Source organism: Microcebus murinus, chromosome 2 (assembly GCF_040939455.1).
Source record: "Microcebus murinus isolate Inina chromosome 2, M.murinus_Inina_mat1.0, whole genome shotgun sequence".
NCBI classification, from domain to species: domain Eukaryota; kingdom Metazoa; phylum Chordata; class Mammalia; order Primates; family Cheirogaleidae; genus Microcebus; species Microcebus murinus.
Window position 1 is genome coordinate 124,251,353 of NC_134105.1, and position 26,898 is coordinate 124,278,250.

At 36.7% G+C, this 26,898-nt stretch overlaps 1 protein-coding gene across 6 annotated transcripts in view; it reads left to right on the top strand.

Moving 5' to 3' along the window:
• Window positions 1-26,898, top strand: part of RALGPS2 (Ral GEF with PH domain and SH3 binding motif 2) — a 171,791-nt gene that overhangs the window by 35,477 nt on the left and 109,416 nt on the right. For 4 of the 6 annotated variants that reach the window (XM_012772598.3, XM_012772597.3, XM_012772599.3 and 1 more), the window contains exons 2-4: window positions 10,365-10,498; window positions 14,475-14,579; window positions 15,895-15,945. In XM_012772598.3, coding sequence (XP_012628052.1) covers window positions 10,442-10,498; window positions 14,475-14,579; window positions 15,895-15,945 — 213 coding nt within the window. In that variant the 5' untranslated portion in view covers window positions 10,365-10,441. Of the gene's footprint in view, window positions 1-10,364; window positions 10,499-14,474; window positions 14,580-15,894; window positions 15,946-20,246; window positions 20,395-21,976; window positions 22,144-26,898 lie in introns of those variants that run through there. The other 2 variants (XM_076000409.1, XM_076000408.1) reach the window with 2 other exon arrangements.

Below are 26,898 nucleotides of genomic sequence, written 5' to 3' on the forward strand. Positions count from 1 at the left end.
AGATTTACGTATGTTGAACCATCCCTGCATCCCTGGGATGAAGCCCACTTGGTCATGATGGATTATTTTTTTTAATAAGCGTGTGGATTCGGTTAGCTAAGATTTTGTTGAAAATTTTTGCATCTATATTCATTAGGGATATTGGTCTGTAGTTTTCTTTTTTTGTTGCATCCTTTCCTGGTTTTGGTATCAGAGTAATATTCACTTCATAAAAGGTTTCGGGGAGGTTTCCGTTCTTCTCGATGTTGTGGAATAGTTTAGGCAAGATAGGTGCTAGTTCTTCTTTGTAAGTGTGGTAAAATTTGGGTGTGAAACCATCTGGACCGGGACTTTTCTTTTTAGGGAGATTTTTAATTACTGTTTCTGTTTCAGCTTTTGAGATTGGTCTGTTCAGGAAATCTATTTCTTCCTGGTTGAGCCTGGGGAGGCTGTGTGTTTCTAGAAATTTGTCCATTTCCTCCACATTTTCCAGTTTGTGTGCATAAAGATTTTTGTAGTATTCATAGATTACATCTTGTATCTCTTTGGGATCAATTGTAATATCTCCTTTTTTGTTCCTGACGGAGCTTATTAGAGATTTCTCTTTTCTGCTTTTCGTTAGCTTAGCTAATGGTGTGTCAATATTGTTTATTTTTTCAAACTACCAACTTTTTGTTTTATTAATCTGCTGAATAGCTTCCCTGTTTTCAATTTCTTTAGTTCTGATTTGATCTTGTTGATTTCACTTCTTCTGCTGGGTTTGGGGTTGGTCTGTTCTTCTTTTTCCAGCTCTTTGAGTCATTTTGTTAGATTGTCTATTTGTGATCTTTTTGTCTTTTGGTTATAGGCATTTATGGAGATAAACTTTCCTCTCAGAACTGCTTTAGCTGTGTCCCAGAGGATTTGATAACTTGTGTCTCCATTGTCATTTTGTTCATAGAATTTTTAAATTTCCATCTTGATTTCTTCCTTTATGAAGTAATCATTTAGTAGGAAGTTGTTTAATTTCCACATTTTTGTGTGGAAATGTGAGTTTCTGTTAGGGTTGATTTCTACTTTTATTCCACTGTGATCTGAGAAGGTACATGGTATGATTTCTATTTTTTTAAATTTATTGAGATTTACTTTGTGTCCTAGGATATGGTCAGTCTTAGAGAATGTCCCGTGAGCTGATGAGAAGAACGTATATTCAGTGGATTTTGGGTAGAATGTCCTGTAGATGTCTGTCAGACCCAGTTGTTCTAGAGTTATGTTTAAGTCCATTATTTCTTTATTAATTTTCGGTTTGGAGGATCTGTGTTGTGCCGTCAGTGGGGTGTTGAAATCTCCCGTGATTATGGAGTTGCTATTAATCCATTTGCTTAGATCCAATAAGGTTTGCTTTATAAAACTGGGTACACCTAAGTTGGGTGCATATATATTTAAAATTGTTATCTCTTCTTGTTGAACTGTGCCCTTCACCATTATATAATGACCCTCTTTGTCTTTCACTACTTTTGTTGGCTTAAAAATAAATTGTCTGAAATTAGAACTGCCACGCCAGCCTTCTTTTGGCTTCCACTTTCCTGGAATACTGATTTCCATCCTTTTACTTTTAGTCTATATGCATCCTATATGCAGGTTAGATGTGTTTCCTGAAGACAGCATATACTTGGCCTGTATTTCTCATCCATTCAGCCAGCCTATGTCTCTTGAGTGGAGAGTTTAAGCCATTCACATTTTTTGAGAGAACTGATAGGTAAGGTAGATTACTGTTCATTCTGTTGGGTTGTTGTTGTTGCTTTGATTTCTCTCTTGAGCCATTGTATTATCTGGCCTTTAATCTTTGGATTTTGGTTGTTTTTATATTCATGAGTTTTTATTATGGTGTTCTGTGTGTAACACTGTTTTGAGTACTTCTTGTATGGCTGGTCTTGTCTTGGTGAATTCTCTGAGACTTTGCATGTCTGGGAATGTCTTTATTTCTCCTTCATATATGAAGCTTAGTTTTGCAGGGAATAAGATTCTATACTGGGCATTGTTTTGTTTCAGAAGAGTGAGAATGGTGCCCTAGTCTCTCCTTGTATGTAAAGTCTCGGTAGAGAAGTCTGGTGTTATTTGAATTGGCTTTCCCTTGTATGTTACTTGCTGCTTTCGTCTTACAGCTCTTAGAAGGGCTTCTTTAGTTGATATTTTGGTCAGTCTGATGACTGCGTGTCGTGACGTCTTCCTGTTTGCATTGAATCTCCCACGGATCTTCTGAGCTTCTTGAACTTGTATATCGAGATTTTGAGCAAGGCCTGGGAAATTTTCCTCTATTATATCTTCAAATAGCTTGTCCAACCCTTGAGTGTTGTCTTCTTCCCCTTCTGGTAACCCTATGACCCTCACATTAGGTTTCTTCACATAATCCCACAACTCTTGTAGGCTTTGCTCTTTTCTCTTGTTTCTCTGCTCTGTCTCTGTGACTGTTTTATTTAGTTGGAGGGTGTTATCTTCAATTTCTGAGATTCTTTCTTCTGTTTGATCTACCTATTCTTGAGACTTCCCACTTTATTTTGTAGTTCCCCGAATTGATTCTTCATTTCCAGGAGTTCGATTAAACTTTTCTTCATTGTGTCTATTTCTTTAGCGAACTTTTGTTCTAGGTCCTGGAGGCTTTTTGTGGTTTCTTTGTGTTGTTTATTGAGTTGTTCTTGTAGGTCGGTGAGTTTTCTTATGATCCACATACGAAATTCCTCTTCTGTCATTTTGCCTGAATTTGGTTGGTGTCCATTTCTAAGGGACTTGTGCTCCTCTTTAGGGGTGTGTTTTCCGTTTGGTTCTTCATATTTCCGGAATTCCTTCGCTGATTTTTTTCCCATGTCGATCAGTTGTTTCTTTTCTTTAAGTTTTTGTTTGGGTATTCACAGGCCTTGTTTAGTTTCTGAGCCGTTAGGTGGTGTCTGTGGGTGAGATTCGACCACTCTCTGTATAATGAGTCAGTAGGTGTCGTGAAAAGGCTGTGCAGGATGCCGTCCCTGTTAGTAGGTGGCGCTTGCTTGGAGGAACAGGCTATGCTGTTGTTTTTGTGTCCTGTTATCAGCTCTTGTTCCTGTAGAGAGGCAATGTAGTGCCTCAGGTGGTCGATGGGGCCCTGGGACTTCCAGGTGTGTCCTTTTCTCCCCCTCAGTGAGGGCTGGTCTAGGAGAGAGACTGGGCGGAGCTGGGTTGGGTAAGCCTGCCCTCAGGCACCACCAGTGGGGTTTGCAGGGGTCAAAGTTCTGTTGTCTGCTTCCAGGAAAAGCTGTCAGGGCGGGGCTGGAATGGCCCTCCTCAATCAGAAAGTCTGCGTGTGGGGGTGGGGCTGTCTGAGACCTGCAGTCTGGAGCGGGCCTGGCTTCTTTCCACCCTCCCCAACTCCGCAGCTACTCCTGGGCCTCTGCCAGCAGGCCAGACCAGACGCCACCAGGCCTCCCCTGGCTGTGATGCTGGCTGGGAGGTTCCCCGCGCAGGAACGCCACCTGGGCTGGGTGTACAGCCTCCTTTTGGGAGGAGGGTTGGCCTCTAGGATGCTGATCTGCCCCTGAAGGCACACACACCTCAGTAAGCTGTTCACGTATATCCCTTCTGTGCCCCGGGCAATGCGAGACCTCGGTGCAGGGGATCTGGTCTTCAGGTCTGACCTCTGGGTCCCAGAGTTCAAACTGTATCCCCACCAGGGAGAGGAGTTCCGGTCCCAATTCACCCACAGGGAGCCCAAGCTGGGTCGATGTCTCTCAGCCTCAAGGTCTGCCCCGTTCTCCTGGGATCACCGTGCTAGCAGCACCTGGGAGGACTGGCGGGTATGGAGCTCACAGTCTGAGTTCCCCTTAGTCAGCTGTAGGGTCCCAAAAGGGAAGGTCCCGTTCCCTGGAGGTGCCTCTGGCTGGTGGCTGTATTGTCTCTCTGGGCAGCCGAGGTAGGGTCGGTGGAGGGGAGAAGGAGGCAATATGGAGCCTGCCGCGTGGCTCGGGTCTGTGCACAGGGAGGTGCTGGAGGGAGTTGGGAGCCTGGTGCCGCTTCCACTACAGGCTCACCGCTCACTGGTGGCGGCTGTCTCTGGGCTGGTGTCCGCAGGTCTGTCCACCCGCTGGGGAGCCCACCAGCAGTCCCAGATGCAGGGGAAGGGAAAGGTGACTTATCTACCTACCCTTTCCACTGGTCTCCGGGCTGCTCCGGCGGTCTCAGCCTCCAGTTCTCCTCCGCAGCCTCCTCCCGTGGAGTCTCCTGGGGTCTGAGGTACCCCTCCTTACGACCCTCGTCTGCTGTATGGTCATCTTCTTGCTTCTTTTTTCTTATTTCTGCTAGAATCTGTCTTTTCTGCAGAGACACTCTGTCTGGTGGTATTTCTCGTCTGCCATCTTGATCCAATCTCCTACATTTTATTCTTTATATAGAATTTTTGTTTAACTTTATTTTTCTTGTATTTCATGAATTCTTTCTTTAGTTGTTTAATCTGATGCTTAGTTCAGCAATGATTATATATTTCTTCACTTTTTTAAAGTTTTATTTCTCTTAGAAATATTTGTCTTGCTTTATCATAATGTTTTATGTTTTTAATTTCTTCTTTTAAGGCCACTGTTTTTAATCTTTACTGTTCTATAGCTTGTATCTGATAATTTTCATCTGAAGTTCTTGGGAGGTAATTCTAGTAATTGTTGTCCTATCTTTTATTTGTAATGGATTGTTTGCTGATAGAGTTGGTAATGTTTTATACTGAGCTTATCAGTGGGGCTTGGGACTTTATTTCTGGGAATTCTACGTTACCTGGATTGAAGGGTTGTTCCTTCCTCAGATTTTTTTTTTCTTCTAGAAACGAGGTCTCACTCTGTCACCAGGCTGGAATGGTACAATAGCCCAATCACAGCTCACTATAACCTCAAATTCCTGGACTCAAGCGATCCTCCTGCCTCAGCCTGCTAAGTACCTGGGACTTTGAGTGCATGCCACCACACCCAGCTAATTTTTTATTTTTTGTAGAGATGGGATCTCACTTTGATGCCCAGGCTATTCTCAAACCTCCTGGCTTCAAGGGATCCTCCCGCTTGGGCCTCCCATAGTGCTGGGAGTGAACCACTGCACCTGGCCCCTTCCTCAAATTTTTTTCTTGGGCTCCAGGAGTGTTTCACTGACTTGTGAACATATTTTATGTTATTTATTTATTTATTTTTGTCTTGAGGATCCTGGACTATGCTGATCGTATAAATTCAAATTCTTTGTCTGTATGGGAACATGCCTGGGGTCATGAATTTTGGGGATAGATACTTTATTCCAGCCTCAACATTAAGCCCAGGCCAAGACAGATAAATTTCCTTATCTTCCTCTACCAGGATACATTTTTTTCCTAGACTATCTTATCACTGATAGGTAAATTATTGATCTCTCTGGCTTTATTATAGGTGGAGGTATGGGGGGAATGTGATTGGGAGAAGTGCATGTGTACCTCAATTTCATTCTCATCTCTTCATGGCCTTGTCTTCTCTCTCTATCAGAATTTAAGCCCTTATTCTAAATGTCATTTGTGGCACAAAGATTTTTAGATTGTCCTGTCAGCCATGTTGCTGGAAGTAGAAATCCTAATCATATTCTTTTAAATCTACGCAGTCTTGTCTGTATTGTTTATTTGATTGCCATTCTCCCTATACTTTTGTTAATCTGGCATTTATGTAATCTTAAACTATGAATGGTTGCTTTGTTCAGTTATTTACTCATTCTTTCAACAGATGCTTATTAAAGTAGATAATTGTGGTCAAGTACTATGCTATCTGTGCCTGAAAGCAAAGATAAAAAATAATGTGTTTTTTGTTGTGTTTTTTTTTTTTTTTAAATATGGGTCTTCAGCATCAAGAACTAAAATATCATTAAGGAGCGATAACCTAAGCAATGTGAAAATATAGGTTTTGACAAAAGAGCAGTGGAAGTACAAGGGCAAGAGACTAATGAACTCTCTGGGAGGCAGGGAGCCCTGCATAACCTCAGATGTACATCAGAAACCTGTTCTTTTTAAATTTCTATCTTAATAACTTGAGCTTTTATAGAGTGACAAATACCAAAATTAATCTTGTTTAGTGCCGTACCGGAAATGGCAAATCATTTTTGGTAACTGCATTTTTTATGAGCCTTTGTAAGAATAACTCAATATCAGTTATGTCCAAAACCAAAATTTTTCTTTGTTACTCCTCAGCATTTTGATGGTTGTAATTATTGAAACAAAGTACTGGGACTTTAGGACTAATCTCTGGTTTTCTTATTTTAAAAAATAACGAAGGCAGCGTAAATTTTTAGCTATCACATATGCTAGAATGGGCTTGCTTAAGGCTATGACACAGGGGCCATTTATATCTTTGGGCCTCCCATGGGTGTTATATAAAATATGTCATTAATTTATATTAAAAAATAATTGTTAAAGCAAACTCTGTAATAACTTTTAAATATTGAATTGTAATTACAGTGTTTTACAAGAACATTATAATGAGAAGGTTTAATTGCTTTTATTGAACCTGTCACTGCTGTTTTGAGGTTCCTTACTTGTTACTGTCCATTTGAGTTTTTTAAACATGATTGTATATAAAGGCATTAAAGTCACTTCTATTTTTCACTGTTGTAAACAATGCTTAATTTAATAGCTTTGTAGAGTTTTATCTTTTTCTCTAGAGTTTTGATAAGATGAATTTCCAGGACTGAGATTTGGAGCCAGAAGTGTATGAACATATCAATTCTGTATTGTTGAAATGTTTCCAAAGAAATTGTACTAATTAATTTTATTTCACTGTCAGTTTCCTTATGTTAATAGATGCTTAACTCTTCTGATGTATGTTTTGTAAAACTATTACATTTTGTAAACTGTTTTGTAACTATTTAAATTCTTTTAAAACTAATTAAATTTTGTAACTATTTAAATTTTGTAAACTATTAAATGTCTAAATAGCATAATATTCCTAAAGATGACAGTATAAATTATTTTAGAAAAGAATATGAAACTGTTACTGTGAAATGAGATTAATTAGTGAGAAATTGTTGCTTTGACTTTAATCATCATTTTCATTTATAAGAAAAAAGCATTGGTTTCTTTTTGGGAATACCATTGAGAAGATAGGCAGTTAGGAGGCTGAAGGATTGTGTTTGCAAATTGATAATGTAGTTTTGTGAACTGAAGCAAGGAACTAAAGCTACACATTTCAGATTTCTTGTTTTGGGGTTATATTGTTTGGAAAGAAGCAATATCCTGTTTTGGAATTTAAACCCAAAAGATAGTTAAAGTAACTGTCTTTAGAAGTTTAGAAGAAGTAGAAACTAATGAGTTTAATTAAGAAAATAACTGTTGTGATGTTATCATAGTAGTCATTTTGAATATTTGTGCCATTTATAGCATTTGGAAAAATAAATAATATTAAAGGGTATATTTGTTTTATTTAATTTGGATTTTTCTGTGTACAAAGCTTAGAAAGTTCTTTGAGGCACATACTAAAAGAATAAATATTTCACATCTGTATTTTAGGACTTAGTATTTTTATAGTACCATATGCATCTCTGTTGAACTTCAGCATTAGTATATACTATTGACATGTAGTACATTTGTAAGGAGTTACGAATAAGTTTCTTTATTTTCTTTAAGATGTACTTTGCTGTATTTTTTAAATTACATAATGGATTTTAATGACCGTAATTTTCATGGAATATTTCAGTGACAATTTAATTAAAAGCAGGCAGAGGAAACTTTATTCTTTATGACTGCAGTTTACAAATATGTTAATATCATTCCAGGTCTGTATTACCTTTTTTTAGTAAATAATAGTAATAAAATTTGTATGTTTGATATGTATAGTAGGTTAAGAATACAATTCCTTTAACTATTAAATTAAAATCTTTTTTAGCACTAGGGGGCACTCTTGATTTATGAATTCATGTCATACTTAATCTATATGTAGAATGTGGAGTGAGATGAAATTATTTGAAGACATTTCATTGCAGACTGTTACTGTTACCTTCAGAGAGAATCTGGGTTATCAAGCTGGTTTTATATAGCAGTGTAAATATAAGTTGATCCTTAACAGTATCATAAGAATAATAAAGTTGATAGAATGAGATAGTATAGATTAAAGAAAATTAAAAATTATTTTGTGCTTTATTCATTTTCGCATTGATATCCTAATGGGTTCTAATGATTTTTAAACTCCATTATTTCTAATATATTTCTTATTTTAAAAATTCTAGCATGATAAGAAATGAAGATAAATTCAAGATGTAACTTAAGACTGCTATCATTGGTGATAGTTTTTTTTTTTTTTTTTTTTGAGACAGAGTCTCGCTTTGTTGCCCAGGCTAGAGTGAGTGCCGTGGCGTCAGCCTAGCTCACAGCAACCTCAAACTCCTGGGCTGGAGCGAGTAGCTGGGACTACAGGCATGTGCCACCATGCCCGGCTAATTTTTTTTTTTATATATATATCAGTTGGCCAATTAATTTCTTTCTATTTATAGTAGAGAGGGGGTCGCTCTTGCTCAGGCTGGTTTTTTGAACTCCTGACCTTGAGCAATCTGCCTGCCTCGGCCTCCCAAGAGCTAGGATTACAGGCCTGAGCCACCTCGCCCGGCCTGGTGATAGTTTTTAAGCATTTGAAAACCAAGAGCATTGTTTGCTACGTCTAAGAAACATATTTTAGGCATTCTTATTCATTGTGTTTATAATTAGAATTTTTAGTGATGCTCATGAATGAGTGCTTGCCAGAGGTGTATTTCTAGGACTTTTGTCTTATTTAGGAGACTCCATTGAATTTAAGCTTTATTTAAGTAGGTAGTAACAACATCTCATCATCACTGCATTATAATAATAGCACACTTACTGTGTGTAAGTACTGTTTTAGGTGCTTTGTGTATATTAACTTCTCCTCACCACAACTCTATGAAATAAGTAGTTAACTCTATTTCATAGATGGGGAAACCTAGTGTAGAAAAGTTTAAGTTTGCTAGGTTCACAAAGAGGCAATCTTATTCCAGAGTATGTGCTTTGAAATCACTATCCTATATTGTTTCTTCAGAGAAAGAAAACTTAATATTGAAGGAACTATTTTTGACATTTCAAACTCAGTTTTTAAAGTGAGTATAGTATAGAACACCTAATTTATAGACACTTGTCATTTCTCTTATAAAAAACATCTTAGATATTTAAAGTTGAAAAGGGATCTTAAAGTCTGTTTGCCCCTGTCATTTTACAGAAATGAAGAAATTTTGTCCTAGAGTAGTAAAAGTTACCTACTCAGTATTATCTAGCAAGTTATTTGTGGGAAGATATTAGAACTTCAAGAAAATATTCTGACTTTTAGCAAAGTGAAAAGAAGTGTAGTATTCCAGAGAGAATATTTGACTGGAGTTTTAGGTGGCTTGAGTCTTGTTCTTGGCTCCTCATTTACCAGCCTGTGTCCTTAGGCTGTTTCTTTGTGTTATATGGGTATAATAATATCTTTCCTAATTAGTATTATTGATAGATGTAAAAATCAATAAGATGACATATTGAAGATACTCTGTAAACTTTAAAGCCACAAATAAACATAGCATATATTATGGTGCAATCAGCCCTCCATATCCTTGGGTTCTGCATCCATAGATTCAACCAACTATGGATTGAAAATATTTGGGGGAGGGGAGAAAAAAAGGATGGTTTTGTCTCTATAGAACATGTACAGCCTTTTTCTTGTTGTTATTCCCTAAACAATATGGTATGAAAACTGTTTCCATAGCATTTACCTTGTATTAGATACTATAATCTAGAAATGATTTAAGGTATACAGGAGGATATGCATAGGTTATATGCAAGTGTTGTGCCGTTATTTAAGGGCCTTGTGCATCTGTGGATCTTGGTATCTACAGAGAGTTGTGGAGCCGATGCCCTGAGGATATCAAGGGATGACTGTATTTTTATGACATAGTATTTAATATTTGTGATATTTTGGTAAACTATTAATAGATTACAAACCATGGCAAGCTTATTCATTATTGTTGATTTAAGGGAATGTCGTTAGGATATCTAAAAATTTATTGTGTTATGTCATGTCTGTCTTTGCCACATGGTTTTTACACATTTAGTTTACTTAAAACTAAAAAGTTATGCAATTTGACTTTTTCTTAAATGATGCCCACTTAAATGAAAAGGTATGCTTTTGCTTTTTTAATGAAGAAGATAACAGTAGCATCTATTGAATACTGCCCATTTGGTGTTTCTGGTTGTTTGAAAATATCATACAAGATTGTCCTCCATCTGGGCTTGGATAAAATAAAAGAGTTTTGCACAGTTGAAGTATTTTATTTCTTGATGTAGTAATAGGCATGGGTTTATTTTCTTAAAATTCAAGGAAGACATACATTTTAATTTTTTTGTTTACGTTTTACAGGAATGGTGCATTTGTGGCCTTGGACATGAAGCCATCAGTCCTCTGTTAACATAGGGTCAGGGACTGATGAGGAAAGCATGGACCTAATGAACGGGCAGGTCAGCAGTGTTAATATTGCAGCTACTGTTTCTGAGGTAAGATATTTAATAAGTTTAATTATAAAGTTTCTTACCTGGCTTTCTAATTGTTCAGGCATTGTGCTTGAAAAACCACAATTTAAATCAGAATGTGAGGAAAAGACCTACACATTTTTTAGTCTTTTCTTTTTTTTTTATTCCCCCCCCTAGTCTTTTCTTTTTAACTTTTAATTTTGCCATTCATATGTTCATTGTGCATCTTAGAAATACTTAATCCTTATCTACTTAAGATACTTGAAAAATAATGATAAATAATAACTTAAAACTCTTTCTTGGGTTTAGTTTTAAAGTAAACATAATTTCTTTTTAGACTAATTTTATATTACACAAACTTTGAGGGCAATAGTACAAGTAAAGCAAAGAAGATTCTTTTCCTGGGAATCACTAAAGTTTGGACATGCTCTAGGGTCCTTGATTTCAACACTATTAGAGTAGATCAAAGAACTGTTAGCCTGGAATATTGGAAGGGCTTACTCTGCTGATGTGGCTTAGTATTTAAGATGGAGATAAAGACTGAACTACCTAGTAGTTCAAGCACCTCTCTCAGTTAATTTATTGTGATTTTACTTTTGCCTCACTTTTTTTTTCTGTGTCAGTTGGCTGAATTTTGAGGATCATCAGAACAAGAACATTTAGACTAGGCTCTATTAAATGGTGGTAGAATATGAGGCTATAGTTAATGGCACAAAAAATTAACCAAAGTTTCAATTACTATAGTACACACAGATCAGTCCACCAGCTCTTATACATACATCAGTTTTGGGGACCTGTCATTATGCTTCATTTTTTTTTTTTTTTGAGACAGAGTCTCACTCTGTTGCCCAGGCTAGAGTGCCGTGGCATCAGCCTAGCTCACAGCAACCTCAAACTCCTGGGATCAAGCGATCCTCCTGTCTCAGCTTCCCAAGAAGCTGGGACTACAGGCATGCACCACCATGCCCAGCTAATTTTTTTCTATTTTTAGTTGTTTGGCTAATTTCTTTCTATTTCTAGTAGAGACGGGGTCTTGCTCTTGCTCAGGCTGGTTTCAAACTCCTGAGCTTAAGCTATCCGCCCACCTAGGCCTTCCAGAGTGCTAGGGTTACAGGGGTGAACCACTGTGCCTGGCCTGTGCTTCATTTTTTACCACCCTGCCTTCAGTAGCAGCTAAATATCAAGTGGGGAACCACCATCATTACAAAGGAAGTAATCTGTCATTAATTTTGGAAAATTCTCAACTATTATTACTTTAAATATTTCTTCTTCTTTCTCCTCCTTCTGGTATTCCCATTGTGTAAGATGCATCTTTTGTCATTGTCCACTGGTCCTTGGCTATTGTGTTGCTTTTTTTCATTCTATTTTTTCTGCATTTCAGTTTGGGAAGGTTCTACTGGCATATCTAAGCTCACAGATTCTTTTCTTGGTTGTTTATTGGTCATCAGTCTACTACTGGTGAGCTCATCAAAGGCATTCTTCATTTTTGTTACAGTGTTTTTGAATGCTAGCATTTCTTTTGGATTCTTAGAGTTTTAATATTCTGCTTATTATCATCCATTTGTTCTTATATGTTGTCTAGTTTTTTCATTATAACTCTTAGAATATTAATGACAGTTATTTTAACTCCCAGTCTGATAATTCCAAAATCTCTGCCATACCTGAATCTGGTTCTGTTGCTTGTCTCTTCAAACTATGTTTTTGCCTCTTAGTGTGACTTGAAATTTTTTGCTGGAAGCTGGACATAGTATATTTGGTAATAAGAACTGGTTAAATAGGCCTTTAGAGTAAGGGTTTATGTTTATTATGCTGTGTTTACAGTTTGGTATTGCTGTAGGTATCTGAGTCTTCAGTTTCCTCTAGTATCCTTGTTTTATTCTCCCCTATTGTCTTGGGTTTCCCTAGAAACTCCTTCTTGGAGTCTGAGCCTTGCAGTTCTTTCAGCTGAAATCCCCCAGTATTATACAGGAGCTCTGTTGATGTGGTGGTAAGGGGTGTGTATGGGGGGTGGGGAGGTCTTAGTCCTATGATTAGGATTCAGTCTTCTGGTGAGCCTCTGTCCTTGGATTGTGACCTTCACAAATGCTTCTCAGTCCCTCTCATTCTGCTCTGGTGAGACAGGAAGGCTACAGGGGTCTGAAGTTGGGGATTTTTCTTCCCCCAAGTAGGTTAGGCTCTACTGAGGTAGTTACCCTTGAGGACAAGTAGAGAACAAAATGCTCTGAGTATATTTCAATATGGCTACTTCCTCCTTCCTCCTGCTAGAAGTAGAAGGGGATTTTTCTCTAATCTTCACTATTAGAACCTGGTAGGTATCCTAGAGGTAATAAAACTCACAAAAAATTGGGGCTGAGAGGAACCTGAGAATGGGCCCCTAAGAGTTTTTAGCTCTTAAGCTAGTCCATACACAGCCTTTAGCAGTTTGTCAGTTATAGTTTATGCCTGCCCTTTCTGGGTCCCCTGACTTCTACTCCTGTGACCTGTGAGTCTCTGTACTCGCCTGTCTTTCCAGGTTTTAGGGCCTTACTCTTAGTTTGCTCTGTGATATCAATTCTCTGATAGAGCTAAGGAGAGTTATTGATTTTCAGTTTATTAAGCGTTTTTCCTATTTTGAGGACAGGAGTGATGAATTCCAAATTCTTTACAAATTCTAGCAGAAACCTTTAGTCATCCTATAAATAAAATGGAATATTTTATTTCATGTGTTTAATGTCTGTAACTATGACTGGTTTACAGTGTGTCAACAATATTTTATGTCCCAAAACTGATACAGAAATGTATTCATAAGGTTAAAGGTTCAGATAGACATCAGGTAATCAGTATAACTAATCCAATAACTGACCAAGTAACTAAATACATTTTGTCAGGTAAATACATTAATCTAAAAAATATGTAAGTTGGTAATTTTCTCCAAGTTACTAACTCATCCAAAACAAGCTAATAAATCATAATGGCAATTTTATTGCTTATCATAAAGAGTAAACACTTCCCTTTTTTCCTTCTTATAAGCCATAAGTAGAGGATTAAAAAATTACTAGTGATGTACTTTGACCTGCTTCTCCAATACCAATAATAAACTGGTAATGATAGGAAGCTACATAGTACTTAAAGTGGAGAAAACTTAAATTTGCAATGTAATAGGAAGAACATTATTAATTATGCCATCACAGACAGATATCACTTAACTAAGAATGGATTATACAACTCTTTAATTAATGGAGTCCTGAATATTTTCTGATGGTTTATGTTATAAAAGTAATTGTCCTTTTCTTTATAAAATTTTGTTTTAAAAATTATAAATAGATATATATCCTTCTCCCCTGACTTCCCTTTACCCCATTTGAGAATCATTGAACTAGTTAAAATCTTTTATCTCTATAGAAAATGATAGGATGTCAGGATGAGGGAACTGACACACAAGAAAATGACTTACTCAAGAATTTAAAAATCTGGCTGTGCTCGGTGGTTCACGCCTGTAATCCTAGCACTCTGGGAGGCTGAGGCGGGTAGATTGTTTGAGCTCAGGAGTTCGAAGCCAACCTGAGCAAGAACGAGACCGTCGTCTCTACTAAAAAAATAGAAAGAAATTAGCTGGAATATAGAAAAAATTAGCCAGGCATGGTGGCGCATGCCTGTAATCCCAGCTACTTGGGAGGCTGAGGGAGTAGGATTGCTTGAGCCCAGGAGTTTGAGGTTGCTGTGAGCTAGGCTGACACCATGGCATTCACTCTATCTAGCCTGGCCAACAGAGTGAGACTCTGTCTCAAAAAACAAAAAAAGAACTTAAAAATCTAAAGAACCTAAAAACTCTGAAGTCGAGGTTAGATTTCAAGTTGCCTGACTGTTTACCTACTACTCTCACTAGTACTCTAAGCAGCTTTTTACAGCATTTTGTTAACCCACTGTTCTTAGTTTCCTCAATTTTTAAGGCCAGTCTAGTTTCTATCACATTGACTGTGGGGCAGTATTAAAATGGCTGCATTTTCTTTCAATTTAACAGAAAAGTAGCAGTTCTGAATCATTAAGTGACAAAGGTTCTGAATTGAAGAAAAGCTTTGATGCTGTGGTATTTGATGTTCTTAAGGTTACACCAGAAGAATATGCGGTAAGCCTCCTTCTTCTCCAGTTTTGTACATAATTTACATATTGGTCCAATTGAGTCAGAATTTGGCCCAGCAGAAGAGATGATTAAAAAAAAAGCTGGATATGGGAATTGTTGGGGAAAGTAACACAACTTCGGAGCAAGCAGCTGAGGTAGGGAAATTTAAGAAGAGTTGTAGATTTTTTTGGAACAGCTTTATAGGTTACACTTTCACTTTGGTTGATTGTATTTACCTTTATGGTAATTGTTTTCATTTCTACTTATTCCGTCTGTCCAAGCCAACTGTACTTTATTGATATACATAAGAAATATTTTTACTATTTTATGTTTTTACTATTTTCGGTTAAGAAAAATTGAAAGATGAAATATGAAAGTATTATAATATCATGAAAGGTATCTAGAAAACCTGTTATTTCTGAACTGACATAAATGTATTTATATTCTCATTCTCCTTTAATTTGTAAGCAGAATATATTGATTTCCTGATATTGAACCACTCCTGCATTCCAGGAATAAACTGTGCTTGATCATAACATACTATTCTTGAATTTTGTTTCATATCTATAGCCATAAGTGAGATAAAGCATAGCATATAAAGCCCTTAGATATAGTGTGTTGCCCCTGGTATAGTCTTATTACTTTTTTATAAGTTAGAAAGAAAACTTTATTAATATCAGGTTTCACTTTGCTATTTGAGGAGTTGTAATTTAATTATCCCAACAAGAACCCTGCTCCATGAATGAGTAGTCTGATTTTTGTCTTTGGTTTTGATTTAATATGTGTGATTGAGTCCAAAGTTTTACAATTTTTATTTTCTAACTTTACCTAATTTATCTTCCAAGAAAATACAAATAGGCATGAGATAATTAGAAATAATTATATCTCGTGGTATAAAGTAGCAGTCCCCAACCTTTCTGGCATCAGGGACTGGTTTCATGATGGGAGGGGCAGAGCTCAGGCAATGATGCCAGCAATGGGGAGCTGCTGTAAATACAGGTGAAGTTTCACTCAGCTCCCCTGCTGCTCACCTTCTGGCCAGGTTCCTAAGTTTTATGGAAGACAGTTTTGCCATGGCCACGGGTTGGGGGTGGAGCTCAGGCAGTGATGTATGGCCCAGTTCATAACAGGCCATGGACCAGTACTGGGCTGCAGCATGGGGGTTGGGGACCACAGTTATAAAGGCTAGATCTTCGTTTTCTATAAATCCTTATAAAGTTGAATATTCAGTAATATTTCAGTATAGAATATAAATTAAATTCAGAATATTTATATTATAGAATTCCAAAGAAGAAGTTGTCATTTTTACTTTTTATTTCAGGGTCAGATAACACTAATGGATGTTCCAGTATTTAAAGCTATTCAACCAGATGTAAGTAGTTTTAGGAATTTTTTTTAAATATAGAAAATGGTCAATTACGGTATCTCAAAATAAGACATACTAGAAATGTCAAATTACATTTTATTAGTTTTAAAATGTTTAAAACTTTTGAAGTTATTTGTCTGTATATTATCAGACCTCAGAAACCCACGTGGCATTCATAGCTATACATCAAGTCATAAGTAGGACTGCCATTGACCTTTGAACAACACAGGGAATGAAAACACTGAGCCCTGCTCAGTAGAAAACCCATGTCTAACTTTTGACTCTGTGCCTGGCTTATACTGGTTGATCTTTAAAATGCCTTCTAGATCTCTGAATATTCCCCAAAGTGGGTGACTTCAGAGTGAGAGCTGAAGTTAGGTGTAATTATAAGGCATTAATAAATAAGAATTTCAATCAAAACTGTAGGAGTCTTAAGATGGAATAAAGGTCGAAGGGTGGTCATGAGTCAAACACTTACAGACTGGGGGTCATCGCCTCCCTGGAATGTAAATTCCACAAGGGCAGGAATCTTTGTTCTATTCACTGGTGTATCTCTAGTGCCTAGAATAATAACCTCTTCAGTATAGGAGTTTGTTAAATGACCATTCTAGAACTTCATACTATGTAGCCTACAGGTGTTTATCATGTTTGGAGTCATTTCTGTAAAAGTCTGTTACCTAGCCAATGTGACTTTTATAAAATAACATTCCTTTTGCAGAAACAGGAGCTATTTTTCCTCCTATAATATTCTTATTTTCAAGTTTCTTCCTAGTAAGAATTCTCCGATGCTGAGTAAGGGCAGAAGTTTAGCTGAAGGGCTCTGTACATTCATTAATCTCTAGCATGATTTCTGGTATTCAGTCAGAGCTAAGCTCTTACTAAGTTTTTGCACATTTCTTATATCCTAGATCTCCCCAGTGTATTTCTCTTTTGATCTTGAAGGTTCGTTTTCTTTTAAAAGGTGGTTACACATTTATAAGTCTTCTTTCCAGTGTAGTTCTTTAATGTTGAGGAAGCAATGACTGTATTCTGACGGTTTTTCCACGTTACTACACTCATAGGGTTTTTGTTTTAGTTTTTTGTGTAATATGAATTCTTTGATGCTCTATAAGGCTTGTATTTCTTCTAAAGGCATTTCCACTTTCATTACATTACAATGGGGTTTCTTGTCAGAATGAGTTTCATATTATTCACAGGGTGAGTTATGGCAGAAAGATGGCTTGCAGTCCAGTTTTCTCTCCAGTAGTAATTCTCTGGTGCTTTCAGTAAGTTCTAAGTAAGGAATGAACTGTGCTTGAAATCTGTATTGTAGTCATTACATTGGGTAATGTTTGCCTCTCTTATGAGGTTCTCAAGTGTTCATAAAATGACAGACTCTGCCTGAAAGTCTTCTGACATATATTACTTTCAAAGAAGAAAGTTCTAGCTTTATTTGTTCTAGTAGATCAATACAATAAGTCAGTCATTTAGATTATATCAACAAACAGACATTAAATACAAAGTATAACTGGGATTCACTAAGAATCAAAGAAGAATGCTGGTTAAATGAGGAAAAGTACATAATAGGTAATTCTGAATCTTACTAAAATATTTCTGAAAAACTGATGATTGAAATATTTCTGACAGTATATATAGCGAGCTTTCTTTGTGCAAACTTTCTAATATTTGCCAAGAGACTACATAATCTTGGTAACATCCAAGTTTCCATAATCAGGAATATCATAGTTCTTTGTTTTAATGAAAATTATTGTTTGCATTAAAATTAAAATATGAACAATCCATGAATGTAGTGAGAGTTGAAGAAAGCAAAGAAGACACATAGGCCTATTTTTTGTAGACTGGAATAAACTTATTGTTCTGTTAGAAGCAAGATGAAGCCATTTTGTCAGTTCATATTATTGCTGTTCATCACCTTGAACTTCCTTAATACATAGTAAGGTAAGGCTTAGGTTAGGACTAGAGAAGGTAAAGAAGAAAACTGTTGTTTGGGCAAGTAGGAATATATGGCATCAGTGATTGGAGAAGAAAGCTTCTGCCCTTATCTCTGATCTCATTTTGGAGGCATCTTTAACATATTGAGAGGAGGGAAGAGAAGAGGATGTAAGTACATTAGAAAACAGAAGGGGCATTTTTTATTTATCTTATTACCTTGGAGTTACATAGTTTTATAGCTTACTTTATGGATTAAAAATATAGGAATAGTGGTGAGCTCTTCATCTGTGGCTGAGACTTCTTTCTAAATAGCCATGTAAGGCTAAATGCTAAGAGATATACCATATTGCTTTAAAGCTTTCCCCTTTTGAGCATGAAGATATCTCAGCAGTAATATCTTCTTATGAGGATCCCCTAGCCCCATTGTCCACCATACCCTCCAGTCTTTTGCAGATTCCATTGCTTTTCTTTTTTTCCTTCAATTTCTGTCTACATGCTGGTCTATATTGGCCTTTTCTTTTCTTCTATCTGTAGGTATCCCTACAACATCACCCTTAGAACAGTCCTTTTAAGAGTTTTGGAACCTACAAGATGAAATTTAGATCAAGAATTTCACTTTACAGAACAAATCTACAAGATATAAGAGCAGCTGTGACTCCTGTGAATTCAGTAGTTCTTTCATAGGGTAGGTGATCATCATGTGAAGTTTTTGCCTTCTCATGTGTTTCCAAAATAAATGCAACTGAAAATTAGGCTTAGCAGTTTCATGGTTCAAGATGAATCCATGAATATTCTTTCAAATATACTTTTAATGACCATTAAGAACTTGCCTTATATATGTGAGTTACTATTTGAAGATTTCTCTTTACTGCCTAATTTTAAAATGGCAAATTAAATCCATTGGAACAAATTTTAAGATATGACAAGACTGCTAAATTTCATTTAGCCTTTGCTAAAATGGAGGTTTATTCATCTATTATACTGAAAACAGTCCTATTCTTAAGTTAGACCCTTAAAAATGAGTATCATTTGAGCCACTAAGTTTACTTCAAAAGTTAATTTACTTTTTAGTGTTCATGTGATGCCTTGTTTTAGTTTAGAATAACTGTTGACCAGGCCGATAAGCTGTCAGTATATAAGGTGGCACTTGTGGCAGCATTTATTTCTTCTTTGGATTCTAGATGACTTGGAGGAACATCCTAGAAGAGTATGAGAAAGAGAAAAGCAATTTTTTTTTTTTCACAGAGAAATTTAGCGGTAGAGGTGGGCCAAGGAAAGATTCTATAAGGCCAGGTAACCATAAATGCATGGCAAGGTTTAAGAAGAAAGTAGTGGGTGAGTTCCTGGAGTCCCAGTACAATTTTGGCTTCATAATCCATTAAGTAGATGTTTGTTGTTATCGTTGCTTTTTAACTTTTATTTTGAGATAATAGATCCACAGGAGGTTACAACAAAATAGTATAGAGATAATTCGAGGTTCATAGTAAGTTACAAAATAGTGCAGAGAAGCTTCATTTACCCTTCACCCAGTTTTCCTCAGCAGTTACATCTTACATAAATGACTATAGCATTAAAACAATATCAAAGCCAAGAACTTGATATTTTTACAAGACATATCTGTATAGTTCTGTAACATTTTATATATGTAGATTTGTCTAACCTCCACCTTGGCCGAGATACAGAACTGTTCCATCCCCACAGAGTTCTCTCCCTGTGCTACCCCTTTATAGTCACACCCATCCTGTACTCCTCCCCAACTCCCTACTATCCTTAAACCCTGGCAGCCACTAATCTGTTTCCATCTTTGTGCTGTTGACTGTTGAACAAGATGGTTTTGAATTGTGCAGGTGCAGTTACACAGATATACATGGATTTTTATCAATAAATATTTTGGAAATTCTTTAGGAGATTTGCAACAATTAAAACCTCACAAACTACACAGCTTAGAAATATTGAAAAGTTTAATAGGTTAGTTATACTATGAATCCTTAAAATATAAATAGACAATACTCTATTTTAATCATTTACTGCCATAAAACATACAGAAATTAATTATAAAAAGCTAAAATTTATCAAAACTTGTGCATACAAACACAGACCATCCATGCAGCCATTTGCAGTTGAGAGAAACGTAAACAAATGTAAAGATGCAGTATTAAATCATAACGGCATATAATTAACTGTAGTGTATACTGTACTACTGTAATTATTTTTTAGCCACCTCCCATTGCTGTTGCAGTAACCTCAAGGTTGCGAGTATCCACTTAAAACGCCATGTGATGCTAATATCCATGTGAGCAGTATCTCTTCAGTAAACTTTGTATTGCGGTAAAAAATGTCTCGCCCAGTTCTTACGTATTTTTCATTGTGTTCAGTGCAATATTATGACCTTGAATAACACTACGGAACCCAAATGAAGTGCCACTAGTGATGCTGGAAGTACTCCCAGGAAGCTGAAGAAAGTCGTGACATTATAAGAAAAAGTTGAATTGCTTGATATGTACCATAGATTGTGGTCTGCAGGTGCGGTTGCTGCCATTTGAAACAGACAATTTATCTTGTACACAGATGATGTAAACTTATGGTACCTATAAATACAGTGTAGTACTATAAATATATTTTCTCTTCCTTAAGATTTTCTTGATAATATTTTGTTTTCTCTAGCTTATAAGAATAGAGTACATATAACACGAAGTATATCAGTTAATCAACTGTTATTGGTAAGGCTTCTGGTCAGCAGTAGACTATTAGTAATAAAAGTTTTGGGGATCTAGAAGTTATACTTGGATTTTTGACTGCTGGGGGAGGTCAGTAGCCCGCATTGTTCAAGGGCCAGCTATAGTTTTGTTTCTGTATTAGGTAAGCTAGTGGTATAACATTTCACAGAAGGAAAAGTTTTCTGATGCAGAAACTACTATTTTATGAGATTTTAAAAAACCCTGTTTGTCTTTTCATGTTTTCTAATTGTAAGCTTCTTTAGAATGGAGGGCTTCAATGGAATTTTAACTCATTTGGTCCCAGATAATGTGGCTGGCTCACACCTCCCTCACCTCCTTTCTTTTTGGTCTGCTTTCAACAGAGTTTTCTTAAAGTGACAAAGCATTTTTCTGTTAAATTAATGATGTTGAAATGTTCTGGGAATTAGATGGATTTTCTAAAACCTCTTAGCATTCTTATTTGAAGAGTCAGAAAAGCATTAAAATTCTTTAAATGTAAAAAATGAAGCCATAATTTACCAGTACTTTTATCTATGTTTCTTATTTATCATGATAAATTATAATGAAGACATAGGATCAAGTGGGTTGATACTGGTATGTAGTAGTCCCTGCAGTAGTATTAACTGTTATTATGACATCTGTTCTTCAGGATGGGAAGGACTTTTCAAACAGTAGAATAAATCATACAGGAAAGTATGTTGGCTACTTTAAACAAATAAAAAACAGGCCCACATATGCACATAAAGAAGACTGGAAAGATGTTTACATAGATTTTCTTTGGGTTGTGAATTTATAGGTGATTGACAGCTCTTACCTCACACCTGTTTTCTGTTTAAAACAAACATAATTATTCTTACAGTTGGGGAAATTAAGTCAATACAGTTGACCCTTCGCAACATGGGGCTTAGGGGCACTGGCTCCCTAAGCTGTTGAAAATTTTGCATTTAACTTTTTTTAATGCGCATATAACTTTTGACTCCCCAAAAAACATAACTACTAATAGCCTACTGTTGATCAGAAGCCTTATCAATAACATAAACAATCAGTTAACACATATCTTGTATTTAACCTGTATTATATAACATATTCTTACAATAATCTAGGGAAAAGAAAATGTTATTAAGAAAGTCATAAGGAATAGAAAATATATTGTCTAGTAATTAAGTGGAAGTGGGTCGTCATAAAGGTCTTCATGCTCATCATCTTCATGTTGAGTAGGCTGACAAGGAAGAAGAGGGGTTGCTCTTGCTGTCTTGGGTGCCAGAAGGAGAAGAGGTGGAGAGAAGTAGGAGAGGCAGGCACACTTGGTATAACTGTATGGAAATAAATACATCTAATTTCTGTCTGACTTTTTTGCTTTTTTCCTTTTCCTGTAAATGTTTCTATAGGGTACCAGTCCTCCTCCTACCATTTGCTTTGGTTTCAGTACCTGAATCATGGAAGAGTCCATGTCATAAAAGAAGTCAAGAACAGTCTTGAATAATTGGACTTCTGCTGGATTGTCTAATGTCAGTTTGTTTTCTGGCAATCAAGTCCTCTTATGTTAATTTCTCTGGTATGGTGAATATTAGCTCTAGAATTTCTCCAAGATCTTTATCTTCAAATCCTTCACCTCCTTCCCCCCCCCCTTTTTTTTTTTTTGCCATATCCACAATCTCTTTCATGATTTCCTTGATTGGCTCTGTTGTAAATCCTGTAAATTCAAGCACAGCACCTGTACACAGTATTTTCCAGCAGAAATTTTGTTGTTTGGGGCTTGATGGCTTTCAGGGCTTTGTCTGTGACGGCATCTACAGTGGTGTAATCTTTCTAGACTTTAATGACATTCTCTCTATCCGGGTTCTTCTCCATAGTGTTGACGGTACTTTCCATACAGTACTATGTGTAGTGAGCCTTAAAGGCCCATATGACCCCCTCATCTAGAGGCTGAATTAGAGATGTTATGTTTGGGGCAAGTAGACCACTTTGACCTTTGATGTTGAACTCATGGAGTTCTAGGTGGCCAGGAGCATTGTCCAATATCAAAAAAACTTCAAAAGGCATTGTTGCATTCATTACTGGCAACATACTTCCTGATTTTGGGGGCAAAACATTGATGGAACCAGTCCAGAAATGGGTTCACATTGTCCAGGTTTTCTTGTTGAACAACCGAAAGACTAGCAGCCAGTGTTTATCTTTTCCCTTCAAGGCTTAGGGGTTAGCAGCTTTATAGATAAGGGCAGTCCTGATCATAAGCCTAACTGAATTTGCACAAAACAGTAGAGTTAGCCTATTCCTTTCCTGCCTTAAATCCTGGTGCTTGGTTCTTTTCCTAGCTAATGTCTTTTGTGGCATTACCCCTCCCAGAATAGGGTACTTTTGTTTGCATTAAAAAACTCTTCAGGCAGATATCCTTTCTCCTCTGTGATTTTCTGGACAGCATCTAAGAACTTGTCTGCTGCCTTTTGGTAGGCAGATGCTGCTGCTTCTGTTATCTTAACATTTTTAAGCAAAACCTGTTTCTAAAATTATCAAACTAGTCTTTGCTGGCATTAAATTCTCCATGTTTAGGCCCTTCATCTTCCTTTTGCTTTAAGTTGTCATATTATGAGTTTACTTTTCTTGACTCATTAGAGTCTGTAGGTATGCCTTTCTTATAGCAATGCTGCACCCATGTAAAAGCTGTGTTTTCAATATAAGATAAAAAGGTACATTATTTCACAAAACATGCAAAGTTTTCATGCCTGCTAGTGTAGCTGCAGTATTCACGAATTCCTTTTTCTTTTCTTTCTTTTCTTTCTTTGTTTCTTTGTTTCCTTCCTTCCTTCCTTCCTTCCTTCCTTCCTTCCTTCCTTCCTTCCTTCCTTCCTTCCTTCTTCCTTCCTTCCTTCCTTCTTTCTTTCTTTCTTTCCTTCTTTCTTTCCTTCTTTCCTTCCTTCCTTCCTTCCTTCCTTCCTTCCTTCCTTCCTTCCTTCCTTCCTTCCTTCCTTCCTTCCTTCCTTCCTTCCTCCCTCCCTCCCTCCCTCCCTCCCTCCCTCCCTCCCTCCCTCCCTCCCTCCCTCCTTCCTTCCTTCCTTCCTTCCTTCCTCCCTTCCTCCCTTCCTCCCTTCCTCCTTCCCTCCCTCCCTCCCTCCCTCCCTCCCTCCCTCCCTCCCTCCCTCCCTCCCTCCCTCCCTCCCTTCCTTCCTTCCTTCCTTCCTTCCTTCCTTCCTTCCTTCCTTCCTTCCTTCGTTCTTACACTGGATTCATTTATCTTGAAATGGCAGGCAACCTCAGCTGCAGACCTCAATCCACAGTACATGTCAAGCAAATCAACTTTTTCTTGTAGTGTCATAACTTTTCTCTGCTTCTTGGGAGCATTTCCAGCATCACTAATGGCACTTCATATGAACCCTGTGGTGTTATTTAAGGTTTACTGTGTTGAACTGAACACAATGAAAAATACATGAGAACTGTAAAAAACTCATACTGTAATACAGAATTTACTAGAGAGACAACTGTCCACACAGAGATGATTAGCATCACACGATGGCGAATAAGCAGATACTTGGTGATACTTGAGGTTACCACAATAGCAATAGGAGATGGCAAAGAAATTATTACAGTAGTACAGTATGAACTACAGTTAATTTTATGCAGTTATGATTTAATACTGCATCTTTATGTTTGTTTACATTTCTCTCAGTTGCAAATGGCCACATGTATGGTCTGTGTGTACATAAGTTTTGATAAATTTTAACTTTTTATAATAGGTTTGTGTATATTTTATAGTAGTAAATGATAATAGACTGGTATCTATGTATATTTTATGCATTCGTGACATACCTAACTTTTTCTTAATTTTTTTTGATGCTTCTAGACCATGTGGTTTGTCTGGGAGTTTTTTCAAATTGTCACAAATCTCCAAAAAAATTTCCAATATATTTACTGAAAAAATTCTGCGTACAAGTCAACCCGTGCAGTTCAAACCCGTGTTGTTCAAGTGTCTACTGTATAACTAGTTTTGATAAGACTACTGTGAAACTAATACTCATTGCTGGTGTTAGTATAAATGATCAGTATTTCAGGAGAGCAGTTTGACAGGTATCAAAGCCTTGAAATGGTTCATTCTCTTTTTTTACCTCGTGATTTCACTTCTAGGACTATATTTTTAGAAAATGATCAGAGATGTTAGAAAAGGTGCAGAGATATTCATTATTTATAATGTGACATGTCTTATCACAGGGAAATGAAATCAGCCTTTTGTGTATAATTTAGTTTGAATTCTTTGTCAAATGGCTACTTTGAGTAGTTTAATAAATTTAATCTGATAGCTACTTGTAGCATTAATATAAATTTGGGAATTATATTAATTGGTTAAAAACAAATTCAGTATTAATTATGGATTTAATCTTAGGAATTTTATCCTAAAATATGGTATCTTTGTGTAGTAATATAAGTATGCTGTGATTTTAGAAACAAAAATGTTTTCTAGCAGTTTTATGTTTTTTAACATTGTTTTTATATAATATCATTTTTAAAATTTTTTTTTATAATATCATTTTTATGTTTATATATTTATCAATAAATATTTTCCTTACAGGGAGATAATGTGAAATGGCCCTATATCTAGGGTAATTGAGCACTGGGCAGTATTTTGTTGTTTTTTTTACTGTGGAATTGCTTCTGTCATTTTATTTTTATCTTTCAGTAATTTCAAATTTGAAAGTTATAATCTAATTTTAAGGTTAAAAAAGATCATTTATATCTCTAGAGCATTTGCCATTTACCTACTGTATTGAAATGATAATTGTCCCCTCAGTAATACCCTTCTTGATTTCACAAGCCAGAACCCTGGATTCTTAGTACTTCTGTATACGTCATTTTTTTTTTTTTTTTTTGAGACAGAGTCTCACTTTGTTGTCCAGGCTAGAGTGAGTGCCGTGGCGTCAGCCTAGCTCACAGCAACCTCAAACTCCTGGGCTCGAGTGATCCTTCTGCCTCAGCCTCCCGAGTAGCTGGGACTACAGGCATGCGCCACCATGCCCGGCTAATTTTTTATATATATATCAGTTGGCCAATTAATTTCTTTCTATTTATAGTAGAGACGGGGTCTCGCTCTTGCTCAGGCTGGTTTTGAACTCCTGACCTTGAGCAATCCGCCCGCCTCGGCCTCCCAAGAGCTAGGATTACAGGCGTGAGCCACAGCGCCCGGCCTGTATACGTCATTTTTAGTTTACATTGAATCCAATTGTTGACGAAGTCTTGCCTGCCTCCAGAATATGTTGAATCTACCACTCTTTTCACTATGTATTGACTGTGCCCTAGTCAAGGAAACATTACCTTTTTCTTGGAATGTGGTAGTATCACCGTAACTCTTTTCCTCAATCTTCCCCTGACTCACTCTATTCCTTTTTTATATTTTAATTAAAAATTTTATTGAAGATATACTTGTGCCATGTTTGAGAAGTGAAATATCTCTATACAAGAACAAAATATGGTAATACCCTAGCCCAGTTACTCCTATTCTTCCAACTTCCACCCATGAAACCCCTCTTTCACTTATATCTCTTAGTTGTTCCTTCCTGGAGGAATTTATGTCCATTTTCCAAATAATATATCTAAATCCTTATTGTTTCTTGATTTTTAAATTTTAGGTATGATGTATTGACTGTATACTATAGAATATGATTGCAGTTTCTATTTTCTCCCCCCACAAACATTATATAATTCACTTCCCCTTCTTTTGCCCTTATAGTTTTATCACAATTTTGACTATGTAACTATATTCTTTAAAATTGAACTATGATTACTTAATTTTTGTTTTCCTCAAGCTAAGAATTTACTTTAGCTTTCTCTATATCTCTTACTGATTTTCTGCCATAAGTGAAAGTACTTAATGTCTCTTCTTACTATGTTGAAACATTTTAGGAATTTGGTTTCATCTTCATAGACATCTCTCTTGGAATCTCTGTCCTCTTTCTCCTCTCTCCATTCTTATTCTTAAAGGTCTATTCACAGCTTTTCCCCGGGATTCCCAGTTGTTTTTTGTTTGTTTGATTTTGAGACAGAGTCTTGCTCTGTCACCCTGGGTAGGGTATAGTGGTGTCATCTTAGCTCACTGCAGCCTCAAACTCATGGGCTCAAGCGATCCTCTTGCCTCCTGAGTAGCTGAGACTATAGGTGCACGCCACCACACCTGGCTAATTTTTTATTTTTTATTTTTAGTAGAGACGGGGCCTTGCTCTTGCTCAGACAAGTCTTGAACTCCTGAGCTCAAGCAATCCTCCCACCTTGGCCTCCCAGAGTGCTAGGATTACAGGCATGAGCCACTGCACCCAGCCACCAATGT